Genomic DNA, 21306 nt, shown 5'->3' with positions numbered 1-21306 from the left:
AGTTCTGAATGAGTCGTAGTAATTGTCTGACTGACCAATATCCACCCGGCTTATACCTGACGTTTGTTCTTCAATGGCCCTGACCTCAGCCCGTACTCTGGCCTATAGCTGACTGCCCTGTCCCTGGTTACATCTCTATGTTATATTCCCCTCCCTGCTGTGGCCTAGTGTGACTAGCCTGATAGTTCTATACTTCCTTGGGAAATCTCTGGTAATATCAGTGTTTCCATTACATCATGTCACTAGATACAACACCAAGGCCATCACAGAACATGTGCACCACTGAGAGGACAATTATACACTATTCTAGCTTTACTAACAATGTACAGACACAAACCACCATCACACACAGCTGTGTTATGTCACATGGATGTCAGACAGCTCAGTGCAGCGACTTGTTCTCTAACTTCCTACTATATATAAAACCAATATAATTTGTATATATACAAATTATATAGAATTCAGGCGCTTACAACTTGGTATTAATAACTAATAAATAGAATAATTAGAAAAAGCTGCTCCTAGCAGTGAATAAACCTGTAACTCTCACCTAGTATGAAATTAAATGAAGTTTGAATATAACGTCAATTACGGTATTATAAATCTCATAACACTACAAATCAGTGTTAATAAATATATTGGTATCAACTTATCAGACAAAGAGTGCTAATTCTAAACAGTATAACAAATTATTGACAATATAATAAATATAAAATAAACATATAACTGAAAAATAATAAAATAGATAAATTATGTAAATATACAGACACAAAAATATATAAAACCAAACTGGTATAATTTGTATAAGTAAAAAAGAAAGGATTCACCCCTCCAGTAGGTGTCTCTTACATATAAAAATAAAAGTTTTGTATAGCCATTTACGCTCCAGCTCCACACAGCACCAATCGGGTAGTGAAATCAAATAGTTTGTCCTTCCTCTAATGTAGGAAAAAATGTTAAAACATTCCAGCTAAAATCGTAACCGATGTATTTAGTTACTTAATGGTTCCACTTTGTAGCATTAATAGCCATAACAATATAGAACTTAACAGTTTTTGATATGAAGATGATTGTCTTTCTTTCAACCCCCCCCCCCCTCTTTTCCCTTGCCTCTTTTTTCTTGCACTAAAATTGGGTATATTTGAGATTCCTAGCAATCAATATTAACTAGGTTTCTGCTATGATATGTATTTATATTTACAAGTATGGTTCACTATTTTATTATCTGCACACAATGAGTGTTTATAATAGATTATATCTATATGAAGTACTATAGGTCTCTATACTAAGAGTGAGTAGCAATACACAATTAATCATAAAAAGAACACTCTGGTTTATATGATCTATATGATATATGTGAGACATGTAATTGTTCCAGTATCTGATGCCATTAATCATTAGAAGTTGAAACCATATGTGTAGATACTAGTTAATATATCAACTGATCTTTTTTGGGTCCTTGGCACAGGATGCTACTGTTGTATGCCTTATATGTAGGGCTGTATACAATAGCAACATCCCCTTTCATCATTATTAAAATATTATAATCCAGTATTAGATCATATTAGTTAATTGGGAATTTTATCTTAATTATTTTTATTTCAACTTTATTCTATTTTATTTTTATATTAATATTCATTTATTTAAAAAAAAATGTAATGGAATAATGATCCAATAGTGACAACAATAAATGTATAAATAAGAATTTAGTTATAACAAATTAGTTATTTTTACAAAACAATTCTGTGATGGTCGAGAATTGAACCTGGGTTGTCTCAGTGCTAGATGGATACCTTGCCTCTGAGCTAGTCTCAAGTTGCATTACTTAGCAATGAAGTGTAGTTCTTTTAACCCATGTATTATCCATCATTAACAAAACTATTTTTATTTTGACTAAATTGATATGCATTAATGAATGTCGAAAATTAGATTAACTATAAAATATAGAAATGCTGTTTTAAAACACATAGTGATGATTTGTGATTATGTATTTTTTTGTAATAATTGTTTATTAAAATCATTAATCAATGAAGATTGTGATAGACTGAAGTATGGAGACACACCCATACAGGTGATCCTGATGTGACTTAATTATTAAGAGTTCCCCATTGGATGATCTAAGTTTAAAAGCACCCACAGGATCATAAGGAAACCTACCCTCTGACGAAACTGCCATTATTTATAGCAGAGAAACGCATAACGGTTTCCCCTTTATGGCACCAACTTGGTTTCTCTTGCTCTGGCTACCAACAGCGGCTCCAGCATTGCAGTGTACGTGAGGTCTAAACAACGTAAGGAGCAACATTAGCATCCTGGCATTAACAATCGTGGAGAACCTTTTACGGACAGAGAGCCTTACCCTCCTTATCGGCCGGCCGGCGGTAAGCACTATCATCTTGCTTAAGTGGGGGAGAACTGATTGCAGCTCGAACATGCTGACAGATTAACTCTGTTATTCATATTAAGGCAGACTGTCCTCGATGTTGCACCATATTTAAAGATCAAAGTACCTATTGCTGCACGAACTGACCTATAGAAGTCACGGCTATTAATGCTACAAAGTGGAACCATTAAGTAACTAAATACATCGGTTAAGATTTTAGCTGGAATGTTTTAACATTTTTTCCTACATCAGAGGAAGGACAGACTATTTGATTCCACTACCCGATTGGTGCTGGAGCGTAAATGGCTATACAAAACCTTTATTTTTATATGTAAGTTATATGTATGTTACTTATACAAGCCAACTTACAATTTATAACAGTTTGGTTTTATATATTTTTGTGTCTGTATATTTACATCATTTATCTATTTTATTATTTTTCAGTTATGTTTATTTTATATTATATTGTGTCAATAAATTGTTATACTTTTTAGCATTAGCGCTCTTTGTCTGATAAGTTGATACCAATATATTTATTAAAACTGATTTCTAGTGTTATGAGATTTAAACTAATTGACGTTATATTCAGACTTCATTTAACTTCCTACTAAACTCTCTGACCTCCTCATTGTAAGTTATTACCATAGCCTGAATTGTCCTCTGGGTGTTGCTCAGTGTTATTGGCCTGGTCCTTACAGATTCCCTCACTGACAAATAATCTCCATCTCCTGACCCTGCACATTACTGGTGGTATCATCACTGTGGGAGGTGAGACAGTGCAGGACATACTGAGGACAATCTGTACTGATCCAACTTATCCTGTGATGTCCCTGTATTATTCTTCCATTACTACGTACCCTGCTCACATCTGTACTCAGTATTCTGCTGGGGATATTGGGAGTCTGATGCACCTAATGGACATTACCGGTAGTTGCTTATAACGAGACCAGCAGCCATCAGCTTCCTGTGTCCCAACACAAATGACATAATCTAATGTATGAATTAAATAATCATGATATTAATGTCCTTAACTTTGGGAATAGTCTAAAAAGTAGGTTACAGAGGATCTAATTAGTAGGAACAAGAAATTTGGCTGCTATAAGGAGACTAGAAATCTATTTACCAGGAAAACCCAACCAGAGAACACGGAAATAAGTGAGATAAAATCAGAGGTTACAGATCTCATTACATGACCCATCCCACACCGACACTTACAGCCAAGTGATCACATGATGTAATAGTTCCCCACTTCCCATATTACATCCCCAACAAATTACCAATATGACAGATTATTAGGACCCTATATTACGGCAAGTGGTCTTATTATTGTGCAACACGGCCAAAATCTAATGGAATAAGGAAACTGAAAGCCATTTACATGGGGAATATACTGCAGCCTTATGTTGGTGACATTCATCTCAGCTAGGAGTGGGTTTTATCTAAATTGTGATATTAGTATATGATGTGAACATGCGCATTTTTTAACAGTTTATTTATTTATGAACAGTTTCTTATATAGCGCAACATATTCCATTGCGCTTTACAATTGGAAACATTAATAGATCAAAACTGGGTAATAACAGACAGAGGTACGAAGGCCCTGCTCACAGGCTTACACTCTATACAAATGTAATTTACCCCTCATTAAGCAGGAAAAGCAGTCTAGGTTGTGAAAATGTGCAATAAAATAATATTACTAAAAGTACAGCTGCAATTTCTATATATCTAGACGCTCATATACATTGTTTTTCTCCTTGTCAAGTTTCTGATGACTAAAATGAGCTGATTTATGTTTAGAACATTCCCCACATTCAGAGAATTAAAATGGCCTCTCACCTGTGTGTCTTCTCTGATGTTTATTAAGATTCCTTTTGTCTGTAAAACATTTCCCACATTCAGAACAAGAAAATGGCCTCTCACCTGTGTGAGTTCTCTGATGGTCATCAAGTGTTCCCTGCTGTGCAAAACGTTTCCCACACTCAGAACATGAATATGGCCTCTCACCTGTGTGACTTCTCTGATGTCTATTAAGATTCCTTTTCTGTGTAAAACATTTCCCACACTCAGAACAGAGAAATGGCCTCTCACCTGTGTGACTTCTCAAATGGTCACTAAGTGTTCCCTGGCGTGCAAAACATTTTCCACACTCAGAACACGCAAATGGCCTCTCACCTGTGTGACCTCTCCAATGGTCATCAAGTGCTCCCTGGTGAGCAAAACATTTTCCACATTCAGAACAAGGAAATGGGTTCTCACCTGTGTGAAATCTCTTATGTTTATAAAGATTCCTTTTCTGTCTAAAACATTTCCCACACTCAGAACAAGTAAATGGCCTCTCACCCGTGTGAGTTCTATGATGTTCATCAAGTGTTCCCTGACGTGCAAAACATTTCCCACATTCGGAGCAAGAAAATGGTTTCTCACCTGTGTGAGCTCTCTGATGTTGATCAAGATTTCCTTTGTGTGTAAATGATTTCCCACATTCAGGACAAGAAAATGGCTTCTCACCTGTGTGAGTTCTCTTATGTTTATTAAGATCTCCTTTCTGTGAAAAACATTTCCCACACACAGAACAGGAAAATGGCTTCTCATCTGTATGAGTTCTCTTATGTATATTAAGATTACTTTTCAGTGTAAAACATTTTCCACACTCTGAACAAGAAAATGGCCTCTCACCTGAGTGAGTTCTATGATGTTTATCAAATGTTTCCTGGCGTGCAAAACATTTCCCACATTCAGAACATGAAAATGGCCTCTCACCTGAGTGAGTTCTATGATGTTCATCAAGTGTTCCCTGACGTGCAAAACATTTCCCACATTCGGAACAAGGAAATGGTTTCTCACCTGTGTGAATTCTCATATGTTTATTAAGATTACTTTTCTGTGTAAAACATTTCCCACACTCAGAACATGAAAATGGCCTCTCACCTGTGTGGGCTCTTTGATGATTAATGAGCTTTGATTTCACTCTAAAACATTTCCCACATTCAGAACACAGAAATGGCCTCTCACCTGTGTGAGTTCTCTTATGTTTATCAAGAACTCCTTTCTGTGCAAAACATTTCCCACACTCATGACAGGAAAATTGCTTCTCACCTGAGTGAGTTCTCTTATGTGCAGAAAGTTTTGAACTGCATGTAAAACATTTCCCACATTCAGAGCATGAAAATGGCTTCTCTCTTGTGTGAATTTGCTGATGCTTAATAAAATTTGATTTAAACGTGAAGCATTTCCCACACTCAGAGCATGGAAATGGTTTTTCTCCAGTGAGAGTTCTTTGGTGTACAATAAGCTGCGATGGGCATGGAAATGGCTTCTCCCCTGTGTGATGTCTCTGATGTCTGACAAAGATGGAATAATGGCTAAAGCGTTTACCACATTCAGGACAGGGAAAGAGGTTAGCGCCTGTATGAGCTGTAGCCTGTGTGACATTATTACAGTTATCTGGAGAACATTCCCCATGATTAGAGGGATCAGGTGATCTATGTGCACTGTGATGTGCTGGGTATACATTTACGGTAAGTGGATTTTCTCTGAGAGATTGTCCTGTGATATCATCTTCTATTATAGAATCTGGATATAAAATTAGATGTTCCTCTGAGGGATTCCAACCTTTGTGTCCGTCTGCTGGAAAGAAAGAAAATGTATGGAAATGACATTATTCTTCTATATTGGGAGCGGGTTATAATGCCCTAAACTGGCCATATGGTAAGCGAGTCTGTGATGTCCAGCTGTTACATATGCAAAGTACAAAACACTTTCTTATATAGTTATATTTATAGTGGTAATTGTTACAGTGTGTATATTAAAATCAATAATAATAATTCCTTATACAGCTAAAACCGAAATATATAAATGAGATGTGATAATTTTCCCAGAGCTTAGAAATATCAACAGAGAAACCAGCTCACAATACAATCTAATTAGCATTTGTTTACCCTAGCTAAGAGCCACAGTTTCCTGCCTGAGACCCTATACAATAAGGTTTGAATGTCCTTTTATGGGCAAGATCCCACAGGTGAGGAATAGGAGGAGGGCATTCACACAAACACTCTACAGAGACACAGGTAATTGAGAGCAGGATGGCATTCACACACACTTGGAGAAACACACATGCTTGCAAGGACACACCAGGGAGACACAGGACAGCATGCTTCTCCCCAGATTTAATCTGTTTATAGCTTGTATAGATAGTTTGCAGTGATTTGGGTTCAGTTTTATACATATAGCTGGCTGTGATATAGGTGTACTTTTTCCCCCTTCCTTCCCATGTGCTTGGACAGTGGCATAGTCTGAGTGGGATGGGTTTGGTGTGTGTTGTATTCTTGTGGTCTGACTGTATCATTGTGTAGTTAAGATTAGGATGGAAATTGGGTGGAGTATTGCAGTCTGTGGATGTGTGGTTGTTTGATGTCAGCTGATGATGAGGGAACCCGTGACTCGGTGGTGGTCAATTGCGTTGTGCTGGGTTTGTGGGTGGTGTACACTGTTTGGTAGTTTGCGCTTTGTGGGACATTATGTAGTGGAATCAGGTTGGGTTCGGCTGGTGGTTGTGGTTCCATGGGAGTTGCGGATTGCTGGCCATGTTGTTATAGTATTGTGAAGTTATATATTATCATAGTTTGGGAATTTAAAGATGCTACCTCCATGTGGTATGAACAAAGGAAATTCCATGTGCTCTCCCCCTTCCCCCATTGACCCATGTCTCTAATGTAAATTGAAGTTGGTCCATGTGGTTGGTGGATGCTTTATAGTATTATGATAGAATTGTGTACTATGAGTTGTATAGTGGTATTTTTAACTATTACAGAGGAATCAGCTTATATGTATTATACAACATTATAGTATCTGAAAAGCTTGTATAGTATAGTGGATGCAGTGTTATATCATGGAAGTTGAAAATATTAGACACTGGTATACAATATAATGTACTGTTTTGGTCCAAAGATATCACACAGTTGTAGTGGGTGAAGGTATTGGTATTACAGAACCTGGCATTATGGGAGTATTCAATGTGAGTTTTCAAAATGGAGTTTGTGTTCAGAGACCATGCGGTTTGAACAATAGGACAAAGGGTCCCAACAACACACACTCGGCAATCATATATATTACACTCTCTCTCTCTCTTTGTATCGTCTATATTGTATTTTAACAAGCATTGATTTTATGAAGATTTGATATATAAAAACGTTGTACTTATAACACTTGGTGTGCCGCGTTATCTTTATAAAAGGAAATTATCCAAATGATTTAAAAGGTATATAATTCTGGTTAACACTTTGCGAAGTTCATATATTTATGTTGCGTATAACCTGATAGTTATTATATGAAAAATAGAATAATTTGCTTCAGATATATGGGGATTAAACGAGCTGGCAATGGCCTGGGTGTACAAAATGGAAAAAGAAAAAAACCACCCCTTATCAGTAATAATGTGACTCTATTCTCTGTGCATTACTCACCTGTGCTGATAGCTGTAGGGATTTCCTCCTCCTTACACTGCTGATCACCCATCACATACGTCTCCTCTTCCTCTTTTATCTCTTCTAGTTTAATAATAATTAGATCTTTCCCCTAGAATAGTAAATATCACAATGTAATGATTCCTGAGTTACAGAACAGTGACCATACAGAATATCAGTGTATAATAATAATATATAAAAAATATATTTATTCTAAAACTGAATTCTATATATTAAGCTTTTTTCCAAGATAGGCAGAGAACTGTCATTATTTATATCTCAGCCTCATCATTAACATTTATTGAGTGCAGAGCGCACAAAAAAGAGACATGTCTTACCTATTAAGACCTTTTCTTTGAACTCCATAGGGGACACAGGGACTAGCTGGGGTATAGGCTGGCAGATGGAGTCTAGACACCAAAAAGTTAAATTCTTCAGCAACGCGCAGCCCAGGCTCCTCCCCTATACACCACCCCCAGCCCAGGCAGGCCAGTCAAGTTAGCAAGCCTAAGGCAGGAGCGGAAAGAAGGAGAAGGAAGACCGACACACACAGACACCGGAAGAGACAGGAGAAACAGAAAAGGAGGAGAAGACCCGCCAGTCAGGTGCATCAGGGTGATCACCCTGTGTCCCCTATGAAGTTCCAAAAAAAGGACTTAACAGGTAAGACATAAGTCTCCTTTTCTTCTTCACTTGTCCATAGGGGAAACAGTGACTATGCTGGAAATGTCCCAAAGCAATCCCCCTAAGAGAGGGGACGCTCCTGAGCTGCACTAAGTACCCATTGCTCAAAGGCCGCATCCGCGGAGGCGAAGGTTTTAAAATCATAATAGCAGATAAACTAGTGAACCGAAGACCATGTGGCCACCTTGCAAATCTGCTCTGCCGAGGCACCATAAACTTCCAAGAGGTACCCACCAATCTTGTGGAATGAGCAGTCACTATGGCTGGGGGGAACCCCTGCCAAGTACATGTGGCGGATGCTGAAGCGAAACCACCTGGCTAAGGTCTGCTTCCTAGCCGGACAGCCTCGCTTGTGGAAACCATCGAGAATGAAAAGGGAATCCGACTTCCGGATATCCCTGGTACATTCTACATGTGAGGTTCTGATTTTGTTGTGGACCCGGGGTGGTGATAGAAGCAGAGTTACAACTACACCAATTTTGGGCCATTTTGACAATCAGGAGGAGGAGAAACAGCCGGTCAAAGGAAGGGTTCCTAGGCTTCTCCGGTCCCGCTTCCAAAAATACACGAAAAGCCCTTTTTCAGAGATACCTTCACACCGATTTTGGGCCATTTTAACCATCATGAAGTGGAGAAAGAGCGAATTAAAAGAAGGGTTCCTTTGAGAAACAGCCAGTCAAAGTAAGGGTGTTACCAGGCACAGGAGGTGAAGTTGCTGATACTCCAGGGGTGATTAACTAAGTTTGCAGAGTATCTTGGTGTTTAGACATCTCCTGTAGGAACTGGGCCATTTGATGTTGCATAGCTGTTGTTGTGGACCTGGGGTGGTGATAGAAGCAGACACAGGAGCAGACTTAAATGAAAAAGTGGGGTTTTAAATAAGTGACTGAGAAGACATGGGAATGGCAAACAAAAAGTCCAGGTATAGCACTAAAGTGCACTTGATAACTTGTGAGGTTTAAAGAACAAATGTCCAGATAGTGACAGGCAGAACAGTCCAGTATAAGTATGGTGAGTTAAAACAAAATGCAGGCTTGATGAGCTTGTAAGTGAATGCAGGTTTGGTGAGCTGTAGCTGATGCAGACAGAGGTAGTGAAGTCCAGCTGGGAGTGAAATGAAGCAAGGTGCAGGGAAAAAGCAGGTTCACGTACTCAGGCAGGTAGGAAGGTATATGGAGGGTGCAGGGTAAGTCCAGCAGGTTGGAGCAGGCAAGGTTCAGGCTGGTAGCGTAACCGACAGGCAGGCAGATAAGGCACAGGTACTCTCTCTCAGCCGCAGCTGAGAAACACGTTGCACTGGCAAAGGAAGGAAGGCTCTGGACCTTCCTAAATACTCAGTGCCACGCTGTGACTGGCTGGAATGAGCACATGACCTACCAGGATTGGACAGCTGGAATCACATGGCCGCAGGCAAGATGGCGGCGCCCATGCCAACGGAACGGAAACACCGCCAAACGCCACCAGGCCTAGTGACAGAGCACCCGAGGATGAAGGCCGTAGACCACTTGGAATGGTGTTTGGTTCATGGAAGAGTGGTAGGAGGCGTTATGAGCAAATTCAGCCCATGGCAGCAATGCAGACCAATTGTCTTGGGAAGAGGACATAAAAATCCTCAGGAAGGTCTCAAGGTCTTGGTTGACCCTCTCACTGGATCCGTTGCTTTGTGGGTGATAAGCTAAATTTTTCTACGGCTTAACTTGCAATACCATGGTCAGAGACAATCTCAGCAGGAAGACCATGGAAATGGAAAATATGTTGAACGAACAAGTGAGCCAGGTCAGGGGCAGAAGGCAATTTCTTTAGTGGTATGTAATTGACCATTTTAGAGAATCGGTCTACTATGACCCAGATGGTAGTGAACCCTTGAGAATTTGGCAGATCCGTGACGAAGTCCATGGAGAGATGCGTCCATGGGCGCGATGGAATAGGTAGTGGCAATAACTCACCAGCTGGTGCCTGTCGTGAAGATTTATGCTGGGCACAGGAAGAACATGAAGAAATAAATTCCGACATGTCTGCTTTCATAGATAGCCACCAATAGCCTCTCTTTAGAAATTCCAAGGTCTTCCAGGTACATGAGTGACCTGCAAAGCGAGAGGATGAGCCCAGGTGAGGAGCTGCTTCCTTAACTCTGGGGCCACAAAGGACTTCCCTGTAGGAGGCTGTAGCTGTAAGGTGGCGAAGACTCTTGACTCCAAAACAGGGGTATTTAGTTGATTCTCAGATTTGTCATCACAACGGAAAGATCTGGACAGGGCATCTGCCTTTTGATTAAGGGCTCCAGACCGGAAGTTCAGGGTGAACTGGAACCGAGCAAAAAATATCGCCCATCGGGCCAAACGAGGACTCACGCACTGAAGATTCTTGAGGAAGAGAAGATTTCTATGATCCGTGAAGACAGTGCAGGGAAACTTGGCCCCTTCCAGCAGGTATCTCCATTCTTTTAATGCTAACTTTACTGCTAAAAGTTCTTGCTCACCAATGGCATAATTTCTCTCGGCAGGAGAAAACTTCTTGGAAAAGAACCCGCAGGGATGCACTTGATTATCGTCATAACGCTGGGAAAGAACTGCACCCACGGCCTCTGAAGAAGTATCCACTTCCACTAGAAACGGCCTATCCAAATCTGGTTGTCGTAAGACTGGAGCTGAAATAAATGCCTGTTTTAAAAGTTGGAAGGCAGTCTCTGCCTCAGGTGGCCATAGGGCAGGGTTAGCGTCTTTTCGGGTCAACGTGTTAATGGGAGCTAATAGTGATGAAAATCCTTTAATAAAACGTCTATAGTAGTTGGCGAACCCAAGCAATCTTTGGATGGCTTTCAAAGTTTCAGGACGGGACCAATCCAAAATCGCCTGCACCTTCTTGGGATCAATTTCTAGACTGGAGCCAGAGATGATGTAACCAAGGAATGGCACACTGGGAACCCCAAAGACACATTTCTCCAGTTTGCAGAAAGGTGGTTCTTTCTCAGACGGGACAATACTTCCTTCACATGTTCATGATGTTTGGTTACAGAAGACGAAAGAAATCAATATATCATCCAGGTAAACTACAACCGAGACGTGCAACAGGTCCCGGAAAATCTCATTAACAAAGCCCTGAAACACGGCAGGGGCATTGCACAACCCAAAGGGCATCACAAAGGTATTCAAAGTGTCCATCTCTAGTATTAAAGGTGGTCTTCCATTCATCGCCAGCACGAATGCGGATGAGATTATAAGCCCCTCTCAGATCCAGTTTTGAGAATATGATGGACCCTTTAACTCTGTCAAACAATTCTGTGATCAGAGGAAGAGAACACCGATTCTTAATCATTATATCATTGAGGCCCCGGTAATCTATACAAGGTCTTAGGCCTCCGTCTTTCTTGCCAACGAAAAAGGTGGAAGGTCGAATAAACCCCTTTGCTAGGTTGTCCAGGATGTACTCTGACATGGCTTGAGTCTCAGGCACGGATAGAGGATAGGTGCAACCACGGGTTGGCATCTTGTCAGGCAGCAGCTCGATAGGACAGTCCCATTCTCTGTGGGGAGGTAAGACGTTCGCCTGTTGCTCAGAAAAAACATCAGAGAACATCTGGTACTCCTTGGGTATAGCTGGAGATGGTAACGAAGATGTCTTTCTTACATGTCGTACTTTGGGAAGACAGGATTTCTGACAGTCAGTTCCCCATGAAAGAATCTGCATAGAACACCAGTCTATCCTGGGATTATGTTGGAGGAACCAGGGTAGTCCTAAGATGATTTCTTGAGAAGCCTCTGGTATCACTAGAAACTTTATAGACTCAGAGTGGAGTGCCCCAACACAAACGAATACTGGTTGAGTTTCCTTGGTGACCACTCCTTTGGCTAGAGGACTTCCATCTACAGAAGTCAGGGAGATTGCATGCTTAAGAGATGAGCAAGGAATCTGTAGTTTATCAATTAGGCTGGAAGTCATGAAGTTTCCAGCTGTTCCAGAGTCTAATAGAGCAGAGACGAAGACAGGGTTGGGCTTGAGATCCAAAGCTAAGGAAATCTTGAAATCTTTAGTGTTTGGGAACGGGCAATAACTCCTAACTTGATGTCCCCAAGGTCAGTTAGGAACGGGCGTTTCCCGACTTGCGGGAGCAGGAGGCTACCAGGTTGCCCGAATCTCCGCAGTTCAGACAGAGGTTTTTTAGCATCCTTCTCTGACGTTCCTCTTTGGAGAGATGAGTTTGGTTCACCTGCATGGGCTCCTCATCTATAGGAGGATGGGGTGGATGGATAGGCAAAGGAGACGTAAATGACCTTTGCAGGTCAGTTCTGTGCTTTTCAGCCTGACCTTCTCTGAAGCGTAGGTCAATTTTGTTGCAGAGTGAGATCATATCATTTAATTTGGTAGGAAGCTCACGGGTAATCAGATCATCTTTTAATCGGTCGGACAGATCATACCAAAAGGCTGAGGTGAGGGCCTCCTCATTCCACTTAAGCTCCGATGCCAAAATTTTAAACTGTACGGCATATTGGCTGACAGGACGGGTTCCTTGTCTCAGGGTCATGATGCTGGACGATGCTGACACTGTGCGTCCAGGTTCATCGAAAATCCTCCTGAATGAAGATACAAAGTCTGTATAATTATCCAGCAGCAAGTCTGAACGCTCCCACAGTGGGGAAGCCCAATCCAGAGCCGAGCCGGTCAGCAAGGACACGATGTATGCCACTTTGGTTCTAGCGGTGGGGAAGTTATCAGGCTGTAACGTAAAGTGTATATCACACTGATTTAAAAAACCACGACAGAGTTTAGGATTGCCTTCAAATTTGCTTGGCATGGGTAGATGTAGACGAGGGGATACCCTGGTCCCTGTGTTACCAGGCACAGGAGGTGAAGTTGCTGATACTCCAGGGGTGATTAACTAAGTTTGCAGAGTATCTTGGTGTTTAGACATCTCCTGTAGGAACTGGGCCATTTGATGTTGCATAGCTTCCAGGTTTTCTAAACGACCAGCAATACAGCAAAATAAATCCACTCCAGACTCCTGTTCCATGGCCGGATCCATGGGGCCAGTGCAAACTGTGAGGTTCTGAATTTGTTGTGGACCCGGGGTGGTGATAGAAGCAGACACAGGAGCAGACATAAATTAAAAAGTGGGATTTTTAATAAGTGACTGAGAAGACATGGGAATGGCAAACAAAAAGTCCAGGTATAGCACTAAAGTGCACTTGAGAACTGTTGTTAGGGTTAATGAACAAATGTCCAGATAGTGACAGGCAGAACAGTCCAGTATAAGTATGGTGAGTTAAAACAGAATGCAGGCTTGATGAGCTTGTAAGTGAATGCAGGTTTGGTGAGCTGTAGCTGATGCAGACAGAGGTAGTGAAGTCCAGCTGGGAGTGAAATAAAGCAAGGTGCAGGGAAACAGCAGGTTCAGGTACTCAGGCAGGTAGGAAGGTATATGGAGGGTGCAGTGTAAGTCCAACAGGTTGGAGCAGCCAAGGTTCAGGCTAGAAGCGTATAACAAGCAGGCAGGTAAGGCACAGGTACTCTCACTCATCCGCAGCTGAGAAACAGGTTGCACTGGCAAAGGAAGGAAGGCTCTGGACCTTCCTAAATACTCAGTGCCGCGCTGTGACTGGCTGGAATGAGCACATGACCTACCAGGATTGGACAGCTGGAATCACATGGCCGCAGGCAAGATGGCGGCGCCCATGCCAACGGAAATACCGCCAAACGCCACCAGGCCTAGTGACAGAGTGCCTGCACAGAACCACGCACAACCAATGCCCCTCGCCAAACACCAGCACCACTGCCAGAGACTCCCCGCCATAACGACCTCACAGGTATTATCCGGTGACTACCATGCAGAGAAACCCTGGCCATGAAACTACATATACGCGAAGGGCCCTCACAATATCTAAAGAGGTCTCTTCAGTCGAATCCTCTGGAGACTGAAAAGCCAGACCACAATCTCCTGATTAGGATGGAATCTGGAAACCACCTTAGGAAGGTAGCCAAGTCGAGTCTGAAAAATCACCGATCCAAATGAAAGACCAGAAAAGGAGAGCAACACGACAGAGCACTCAAGTCCAACACTCTCCGAGCCGAAGCAATAGACAGAAGGAATATAGTCTTCCACGTGAGCCAACGAAGGCCCACCGAATCCAAAGGCTCGAAAGGAGGTGACTGAAGAGCCGGAAGAACCAAGTCCCATGGAGCCACCGGAGTAACAAACGGAGGCTGCACATGGAGAACTCCCTGAAAGAACGTACGAACATCCGGCATCAAGGCAATCTGTCTCTGAAAAAGACCTGAAAGGGCCTAGCCCTGCACCTTTAAGGAAGACATACGAAGACTCAAATCCAGGCTGGCCTGTAGAAATGAGAGAACTCTAAAAAAGCCGGAAGGATCTGGGGTTATTACCTCTGGAAGAACACCAAGAGAAGTAAGCATGCCAAATCCGATGATAACTTAGGCTGATGGGGACTTCCGGTGGGCGGACCAAACGACCTGGCCGCACTTTTAATGGGCTCCCAAGCCGGCTCCATATAGCCGAGACATAGCGCCGCCGGAGAGACTCACTGCCTCACCTAAAGCCACCCTGAGGTCTCTAGGATAACGCGGGTAAGAGCGGCGCATGCCCCGGCCCCCCGCACTGCCCCACAACACCGGAGTACAGCCGCATTGGAAAAGCGGCACTGCCCGCGGCCGCCATCTTGGATCGCGGCCGGGCATAATTTCTCCCCTCCCCACCTTCAGCAACAGCCACCGGGGCTACCATTAGACCCATAGGAACAAGCGGGACGCCTGGACACCGTTTCAGGGACGTCCCTCAGTTACAAGCTCCCCGCTGGCCACACATCACCCGCGGCCGCCATTTTTTGAGACCTGATTAAGTTGCTGCAGCAAGCGCTTACCTCCTTTCACAATTCTCTCTATTTGCTGCTCATACCAGGGAGCAGGGTGGTGTTGCTGGGTCCTCATACTGTGATCTTGTCTTGTCTGGTCCAAAGATAGTGCTCACAAGCCATACTATAGGTTTTAATTTACAGACCCAGTGTCATATATATCCTGAACACCTGGGGCTCCCCCTAGTGGCTCCTGATTAAATCGCACATCACATCCCTATACCATGGAGAAGTTTGTGGCCAGACCACAGCGTGCACCTAAAGGTCAAACTACTAAAGGGAAAGACAAAAATGTAGCTCCATCATCATCTCCTGACTCTCCTACTTCACCTCCAGCTGACAATATCCTAGACGGAGCCTCTAACTCGACTCAATTTAGTACCGCCTCAATAGCTAAAGCCCAAGAAATATCCGAGCTTCTTTCTCCCTTGCTTGACAAAAAACTGTCCGGCCTCAAAGAAGCTATAGAATCAGCAGTTTCGCAACTTAAGGAACATGGTCGACGCTTTACGGAAGCAGAACAACGTATCTCCAATGTTGAAGATGAGCTAACAGAGGCACAAAGCGTAATACGTACACAGGAATCAGCGATCTCTGCTATGCAGGAAAAATTGGAAGACTTAGAGAATAGGAATCGCCGCAACAATTTAAGGTTAATAGGCCTACCGGAATCTGTTAAGCAAAGAGATCTCATGGATTTCGTCTCTAAATGGTTACCCTCTGAGCTCAATTGCTCGGCTTCTTCCAATACCCTCATCATAGAACGAGTTCACCGCATAGGCCCTGACCGTGCTTCTGACCAGAGAAGACCTAGGCCTGTCATAATGAAAATGTTGAACTACCTAGACAAAACTCGCATACTGGACGCCTACCGCAAATCAGAAGGCCTCACCTATCAGGGGCACAAATTGTTGTTGTTTCAGGACTTCTCGTATCAAGTAGCAATGAAAAGAAGGGAATACTCTACTATTTGTAAAGCATTATTTGATCTGGGACTGAGATTTGCATTAATGTACCCTGCGAAGCTGAAAGTCCTACATAACGGCAAACAACACTTTTTCGATTCTCCATCGTCTGCAAAGACTTTTCTGGACTCTCTAACTGACCAAATCACTCCTCAAAATGATATCGTGACTTAAGAAGATACATTTAATTGTACAAATCCGTCTCCTATCGCAAACATGGAGAGTTTGTTATTGGAAATATATATCTTATGCTTGTTTTCAAGATTTCTGGTTATTTTAACAACTGCTAAACGTCAACGGCAGAATTGTCAAGATAATCTCTGGTTTGTTGTTTTCTCCCCTTCCTTTTACACATTTACCATTCCTCCTCTTTCATATCCCCTTTTTTATTTTCTTTTATTTCTTTTTTTCAATTATCGATACTTTTATACCTCACTGGGTTTAAATAGGCCCGTAGAGCCTTATTTTTTGGTTCTTAAAATTTTCAAAAATTGTAAGACTGCATTATGTTTGTTATATTCCATATATTATGGCAGGTCATGTTTTTGTTTTTGTGTTATGTGTATTTCTGTAATGGCACTTTCAAGGTTTTACTGCAGGCGCTCTCTGCATGCTGGGACTGAGAGCGTGATGGTCTCTTTACGATGGTTCATTTTTTTGATCTACAGGACAGGTATAGGATAACACAATGTCTCACTCTATTGCTGATCTCACTAAAACACAAAAAAACATAAGATTTTTAACTTGGAACGTAGAGGGTTTAAACACCCCGATTAAACGGCGTAAAATACTACAACAACTTAAAAAATTTAAACCTGACATAGCAGTGCTACAGGAGACCCATTGGAGACAGGGTGACCCTAATACTCTTAGAGACTCATGGATAAAAGATTATACAGCTGCATCTTTCACATCTAAAAAAAGAGGGGTGCTGGTGATTTTCCATAAATCTTTAAAATACACAGTTGTAGACTCGATCCTGGACACCGAGGGCAGATTTCTCTTTCTTAAACTGAATTTAGAAGGTGAATTAATCACGCTTGTCACTTTGTACGCTCCCACAGGTCACAACAATGCATTCTTCTCCGATCTCTACGCCCGACTCCAGAATTGGGCAGAAGGCGCCCTCGTCATAGGAGGAGACTTCAACACTACTCTTTCTCCTAGTCTGGACAGAACGGGAGCATCCGGTGAGTGGCGGGGCAGCACATCTCCAACGCTACAACTACTAATTGAATCCCTCGCCCTAGTAGACCCATGGAGACACCTCCACCCCTTAGCACGTGATTACACGTTTTACTCCCACCCCCATCACTCCTCAGCTAGATTGGACTTCTGGCTGGTCTCAAGCTCATTAATTAATAGGATTCAAACATCTCATATAGAAAACATAGTCATCTCCGATCATGCGCCTACATGGTTCACGTTACAACTATCTACCCCCAAAACATCTTCCTTCAATTGGAGATTCCCCTCATACTTATTCACTTCTCCAGACTTCAAAAAATACTTAGAACAACAATTTCTTAATTATAATAATGATAATGCTTCTCATATTGGCGACATATCATTGTTCTGGGCCGCATCTAAACCAGTAGTGAGAGGGCATATTATGGGATATGTTTCCCATAAACGCCGTAAACTTAACACACGTTTCACGGAATTGAGTAACGCCCTATCACAATCGTATGCCATTATGCTGCAAAATAACAACACAGAGACACGGCGGAATTATTTGAATAACAAAAATTTATATGACACATTGTGCACTGAAGGAGCCCAATATTATCTAGATTTCCAGAAACATCGCTATTTCCGTTGGGGAAATAAAGCGGGCAAACTGCTAGCTAATATAGTGAGAAGTCAGAAAACATCCTCTCCCATTCTTTCTCTTAAAGGTCCCCTAGGATCATTACATACCAACGAGGACATTGCGGCCTCTTTCTTACAATATTACACAGACTTATACTCCGCACAGGATGATAACCCTGTTCTGGGGATGAACTTTTTGAAAGAGGCTAATCTACCTTCCCTCTCTGAAGAGGCCCGCGACTCCCTAACAACTCCTGTTTCGGAGTTGGAGGTTGCTCTAACTATCAAATCCCTGGCCAACGGAAAGACACCCGGCCCAGATGGCCTTAGTGCCGAGTACTACAAAATATTAAATCCACTTGTAACCCCTCATTTAGTTTCCTTATTTAATTCAATATTGAAGGGAGCCTCAACACCACCAGACTTTAACCAGGCCCGAATTATCCTTCTCTTGAAACCTGAGAAAGACCCTACGCTGACCCAATCATATAGGCCAATATCTCTGCTCAACCAGGATTTTAAAATCCTCACTGGTATTATCGCTCAACGTTTACAATTAGTATTGCCACATCTCATACACACCGCACAAACTGGGTTTATGAAAGGACGACACTCAGTGATCAACGTCCGACATTTGATTGCAGGATTAACTAAATCTCACCAAATGAGAAATAACCAAACGCTCCTTGTCAGCTGCGACGCTGACAAGGCCTTTGATAGGGTGTCGTGGAACCACCTACTGCGCATCTTCCAGCTACAAAATTTTGGTCCCGAATTTATTACATTATTCAAAACAATATACCACACCCCTATAGCATTCCTAACAGTTAACGGCCTGAATACTCCATCCCTTAGACTACATAGGGGAACCCGACAGGGTTGTCCCCTATCTCCTTTATTATTTAACCTGGCTATAGATCCTCTTATCCGCACCTTTTTGCTATGTCAACAATGGCAGGGAATAAATATCGGAAATAATACTTTGAAAGTCTCCGCGTATGCGGATGACTTATTACTGTATTTTGAGAACCCACATTCTGCCATACCTAAACTCCTTCATATCCTGAAAGACTTCCATATTATCTCTGGTTTTTTGATAAATTATAACAAAACAGAGGCCTTGGCCCTACACTCGGACGTCACAAAAAACTGGAAAAATTCTTTCCCATTTAAATGGGCCAAAACAACTCTAAAATACCTAGGCCTTAATATCCCGGCACATCCCTCCGCCCTATACTCAGTCAATTTCCCTGCTTTAATACAACGTACACTTTTAGATTTTAAAAAATGGAAACATCTCCCACTCTCATATCTCGGTAGATGTCAATTAATTAAAATGATATCTTTTCCTAGGATTTTATATTTTTTTCAGATGCTCCCCTTGCTTCCTTTAGAATCTGATTTAAAATTGATTAACAAAGCGATCAGCAAGTTCATTTGGGCGAACAAAAAACCCAGGATTTCATTATTCAAACTCAGCCAACCACCTGCTTTAGGCGGAATTAATCTCCCTTGCTTAAAATCTTATGCTATTGCGTCAAATTACCGATACGCAATTGACTGGATTAGAGGAACAAATGGATTTGCTGACACGCTAATAGAGCAATCTTTTAGTGTTGAAATGCCATTAGCTAGTTTGCTACACACACGACCCTTGTCCTTTCCACCTCACGTAGCACAAAATCTACTACTACATACTACATGCTTGGCTTGGCGCCGAGCCAGAACTCAAATGAGAGTCCCTCCCAATGTCTCCTTGTTCCTTCCTATCGGCCATAACCCAGGGTTTGATGCTGGTTTTCTAACACAGACTTTCAAAACCTGGAACACACAGGGATTGCGTTACATATATCAATTATTGGATCTCTCCACAATGACTATTTACTCTCATAACCAAATACAGGAAAAATTTCCCTGTATCCAAATCCCTTTATTTATATATTTCCAAATACGTAGTTATGTCAATACTTTACTCCCTAAAATTCGCATTATACCTGGGAAAAATGGTTTGGATGATGTGCTGTCTCGCTGCCTCTCTATGTCATTTTCCACTTCTATGCTATACACCTATATACGCCGGGAAATAAATTTGGAAGTGGAGACGGTGGGATTTGCCAAGTGGCATTCCACATTCCCTAACATACCCCTATCCACCATTTTGAAATCTTTTGTTAGACTCAATAAGCAATTAATTTCGGCTTCATACGCGGAAATGCAGTATAAATTATTGCATCGTGCCTATTTCACCCCCAAATTAAGACTCATCACAGGTACTTCCACAGACTCAAATTGTTTTAAATGTGGTCAACCTGATGCGGATCTAATGCATTGTATGTGGCACTGTGCGGAGGTACAGAGGTTCTGGTCCTTGGTACACACCTATATATCCACCAAGTTGGGAATTGCCTTTGAACTAACACCCGAGTGGGCTATGTGGGATATTGTACCATCATCTGGATCATCCTGTGCCCCTGGAGGTGCCCGTCTATTACTAGCAAAGATTGCAGCAGCTGCGAAAAAAACAATATTATCTCAATGGATATCCACTGACACTTTAACGCTCAGTCTTTTACAACCTAGAATTACGCACCTATTTAATATGGATTGGTTAGAACTATCCCTTAATAAAGACAAGGAAGCAGAGAAGTTCTTTAATATTTGGCTCCCATATGTTCACACATTAACACCTCAGGTTAAAGACACGCTTCGAGCTGCAGTTCAACTTACAGCCTGGTATAATGAAGAAACCTTGTCTTCAGGTGAACCACCATTTTAATTCCTGTATTGTTACGTTCCTCATGGATACATTGTATTGCACATTACTGTTGTGGTCCTGTTGATGTCTTGTCATTTTCTGATCAATATGTTATATTGTTTATTGCGGTTTTACAATAAAAATATGTTTTAAAAAACTTAGGCTGATGGTTTTTGCGCATTCAAAATGGTGAGAATGACTGACCGCAAAAACCTTTAGCTCTCAAGGCAGATGCCACCCCATCAAAGCGAAGCGAGTCTGATATGGGTGGAAGCACGGGTTCTGAGACAGAAGATCCAGAGTAGATCCAGAGGAAGATGCAGTGGGACGTCTATGGAGAAGCTCAGAAGATCTGCGTACCAAGCCATCTGCGGCTATT

At 42.0% G+C, this 21306-nt stretch overlaps 1 protein-coding gene across 1 annotated transcript in view; it reads right to left on the bottom strand.

Moving 5' to 3' along the window:
* Nucleotides 1–21306, bottom strand: part of LOC148500801 (uncharacterized) — a 99133-nt gene that overhangs the window by 64230 nt on the left and 13597 nt on the right. The window contains 3 exon segments of the mRNA XM_088451435.1: nt 3309–3373; nt 4125–6010; nt 7846–7957. Of these exon segments, the coding sequence (XP_088307561.1) occupies nt 3309–3373; nt 4125–6010; nt 7846–7957 (2063 nt within the window).

This window comes from Taudactylus pleione, unplaced genomic scaffold (genome assembly GCF_031769625.1).
Source record: "Taudactylus pleione unplaced genomic scaffold, aTauple2 ptg000547l, whole genome shotgun sequence".
Classification (NCBI taxonomy): Eukaryota; Metazoa; Chordata; class Amphibia; order Anura; family Myobatrachidae; genus Taudactylus; species Taudactylus pleione.
Note: the sequence above shows the minus strand (reverse complement) of the source record. Positions and strands in the feature narration are given on the sequence as shown.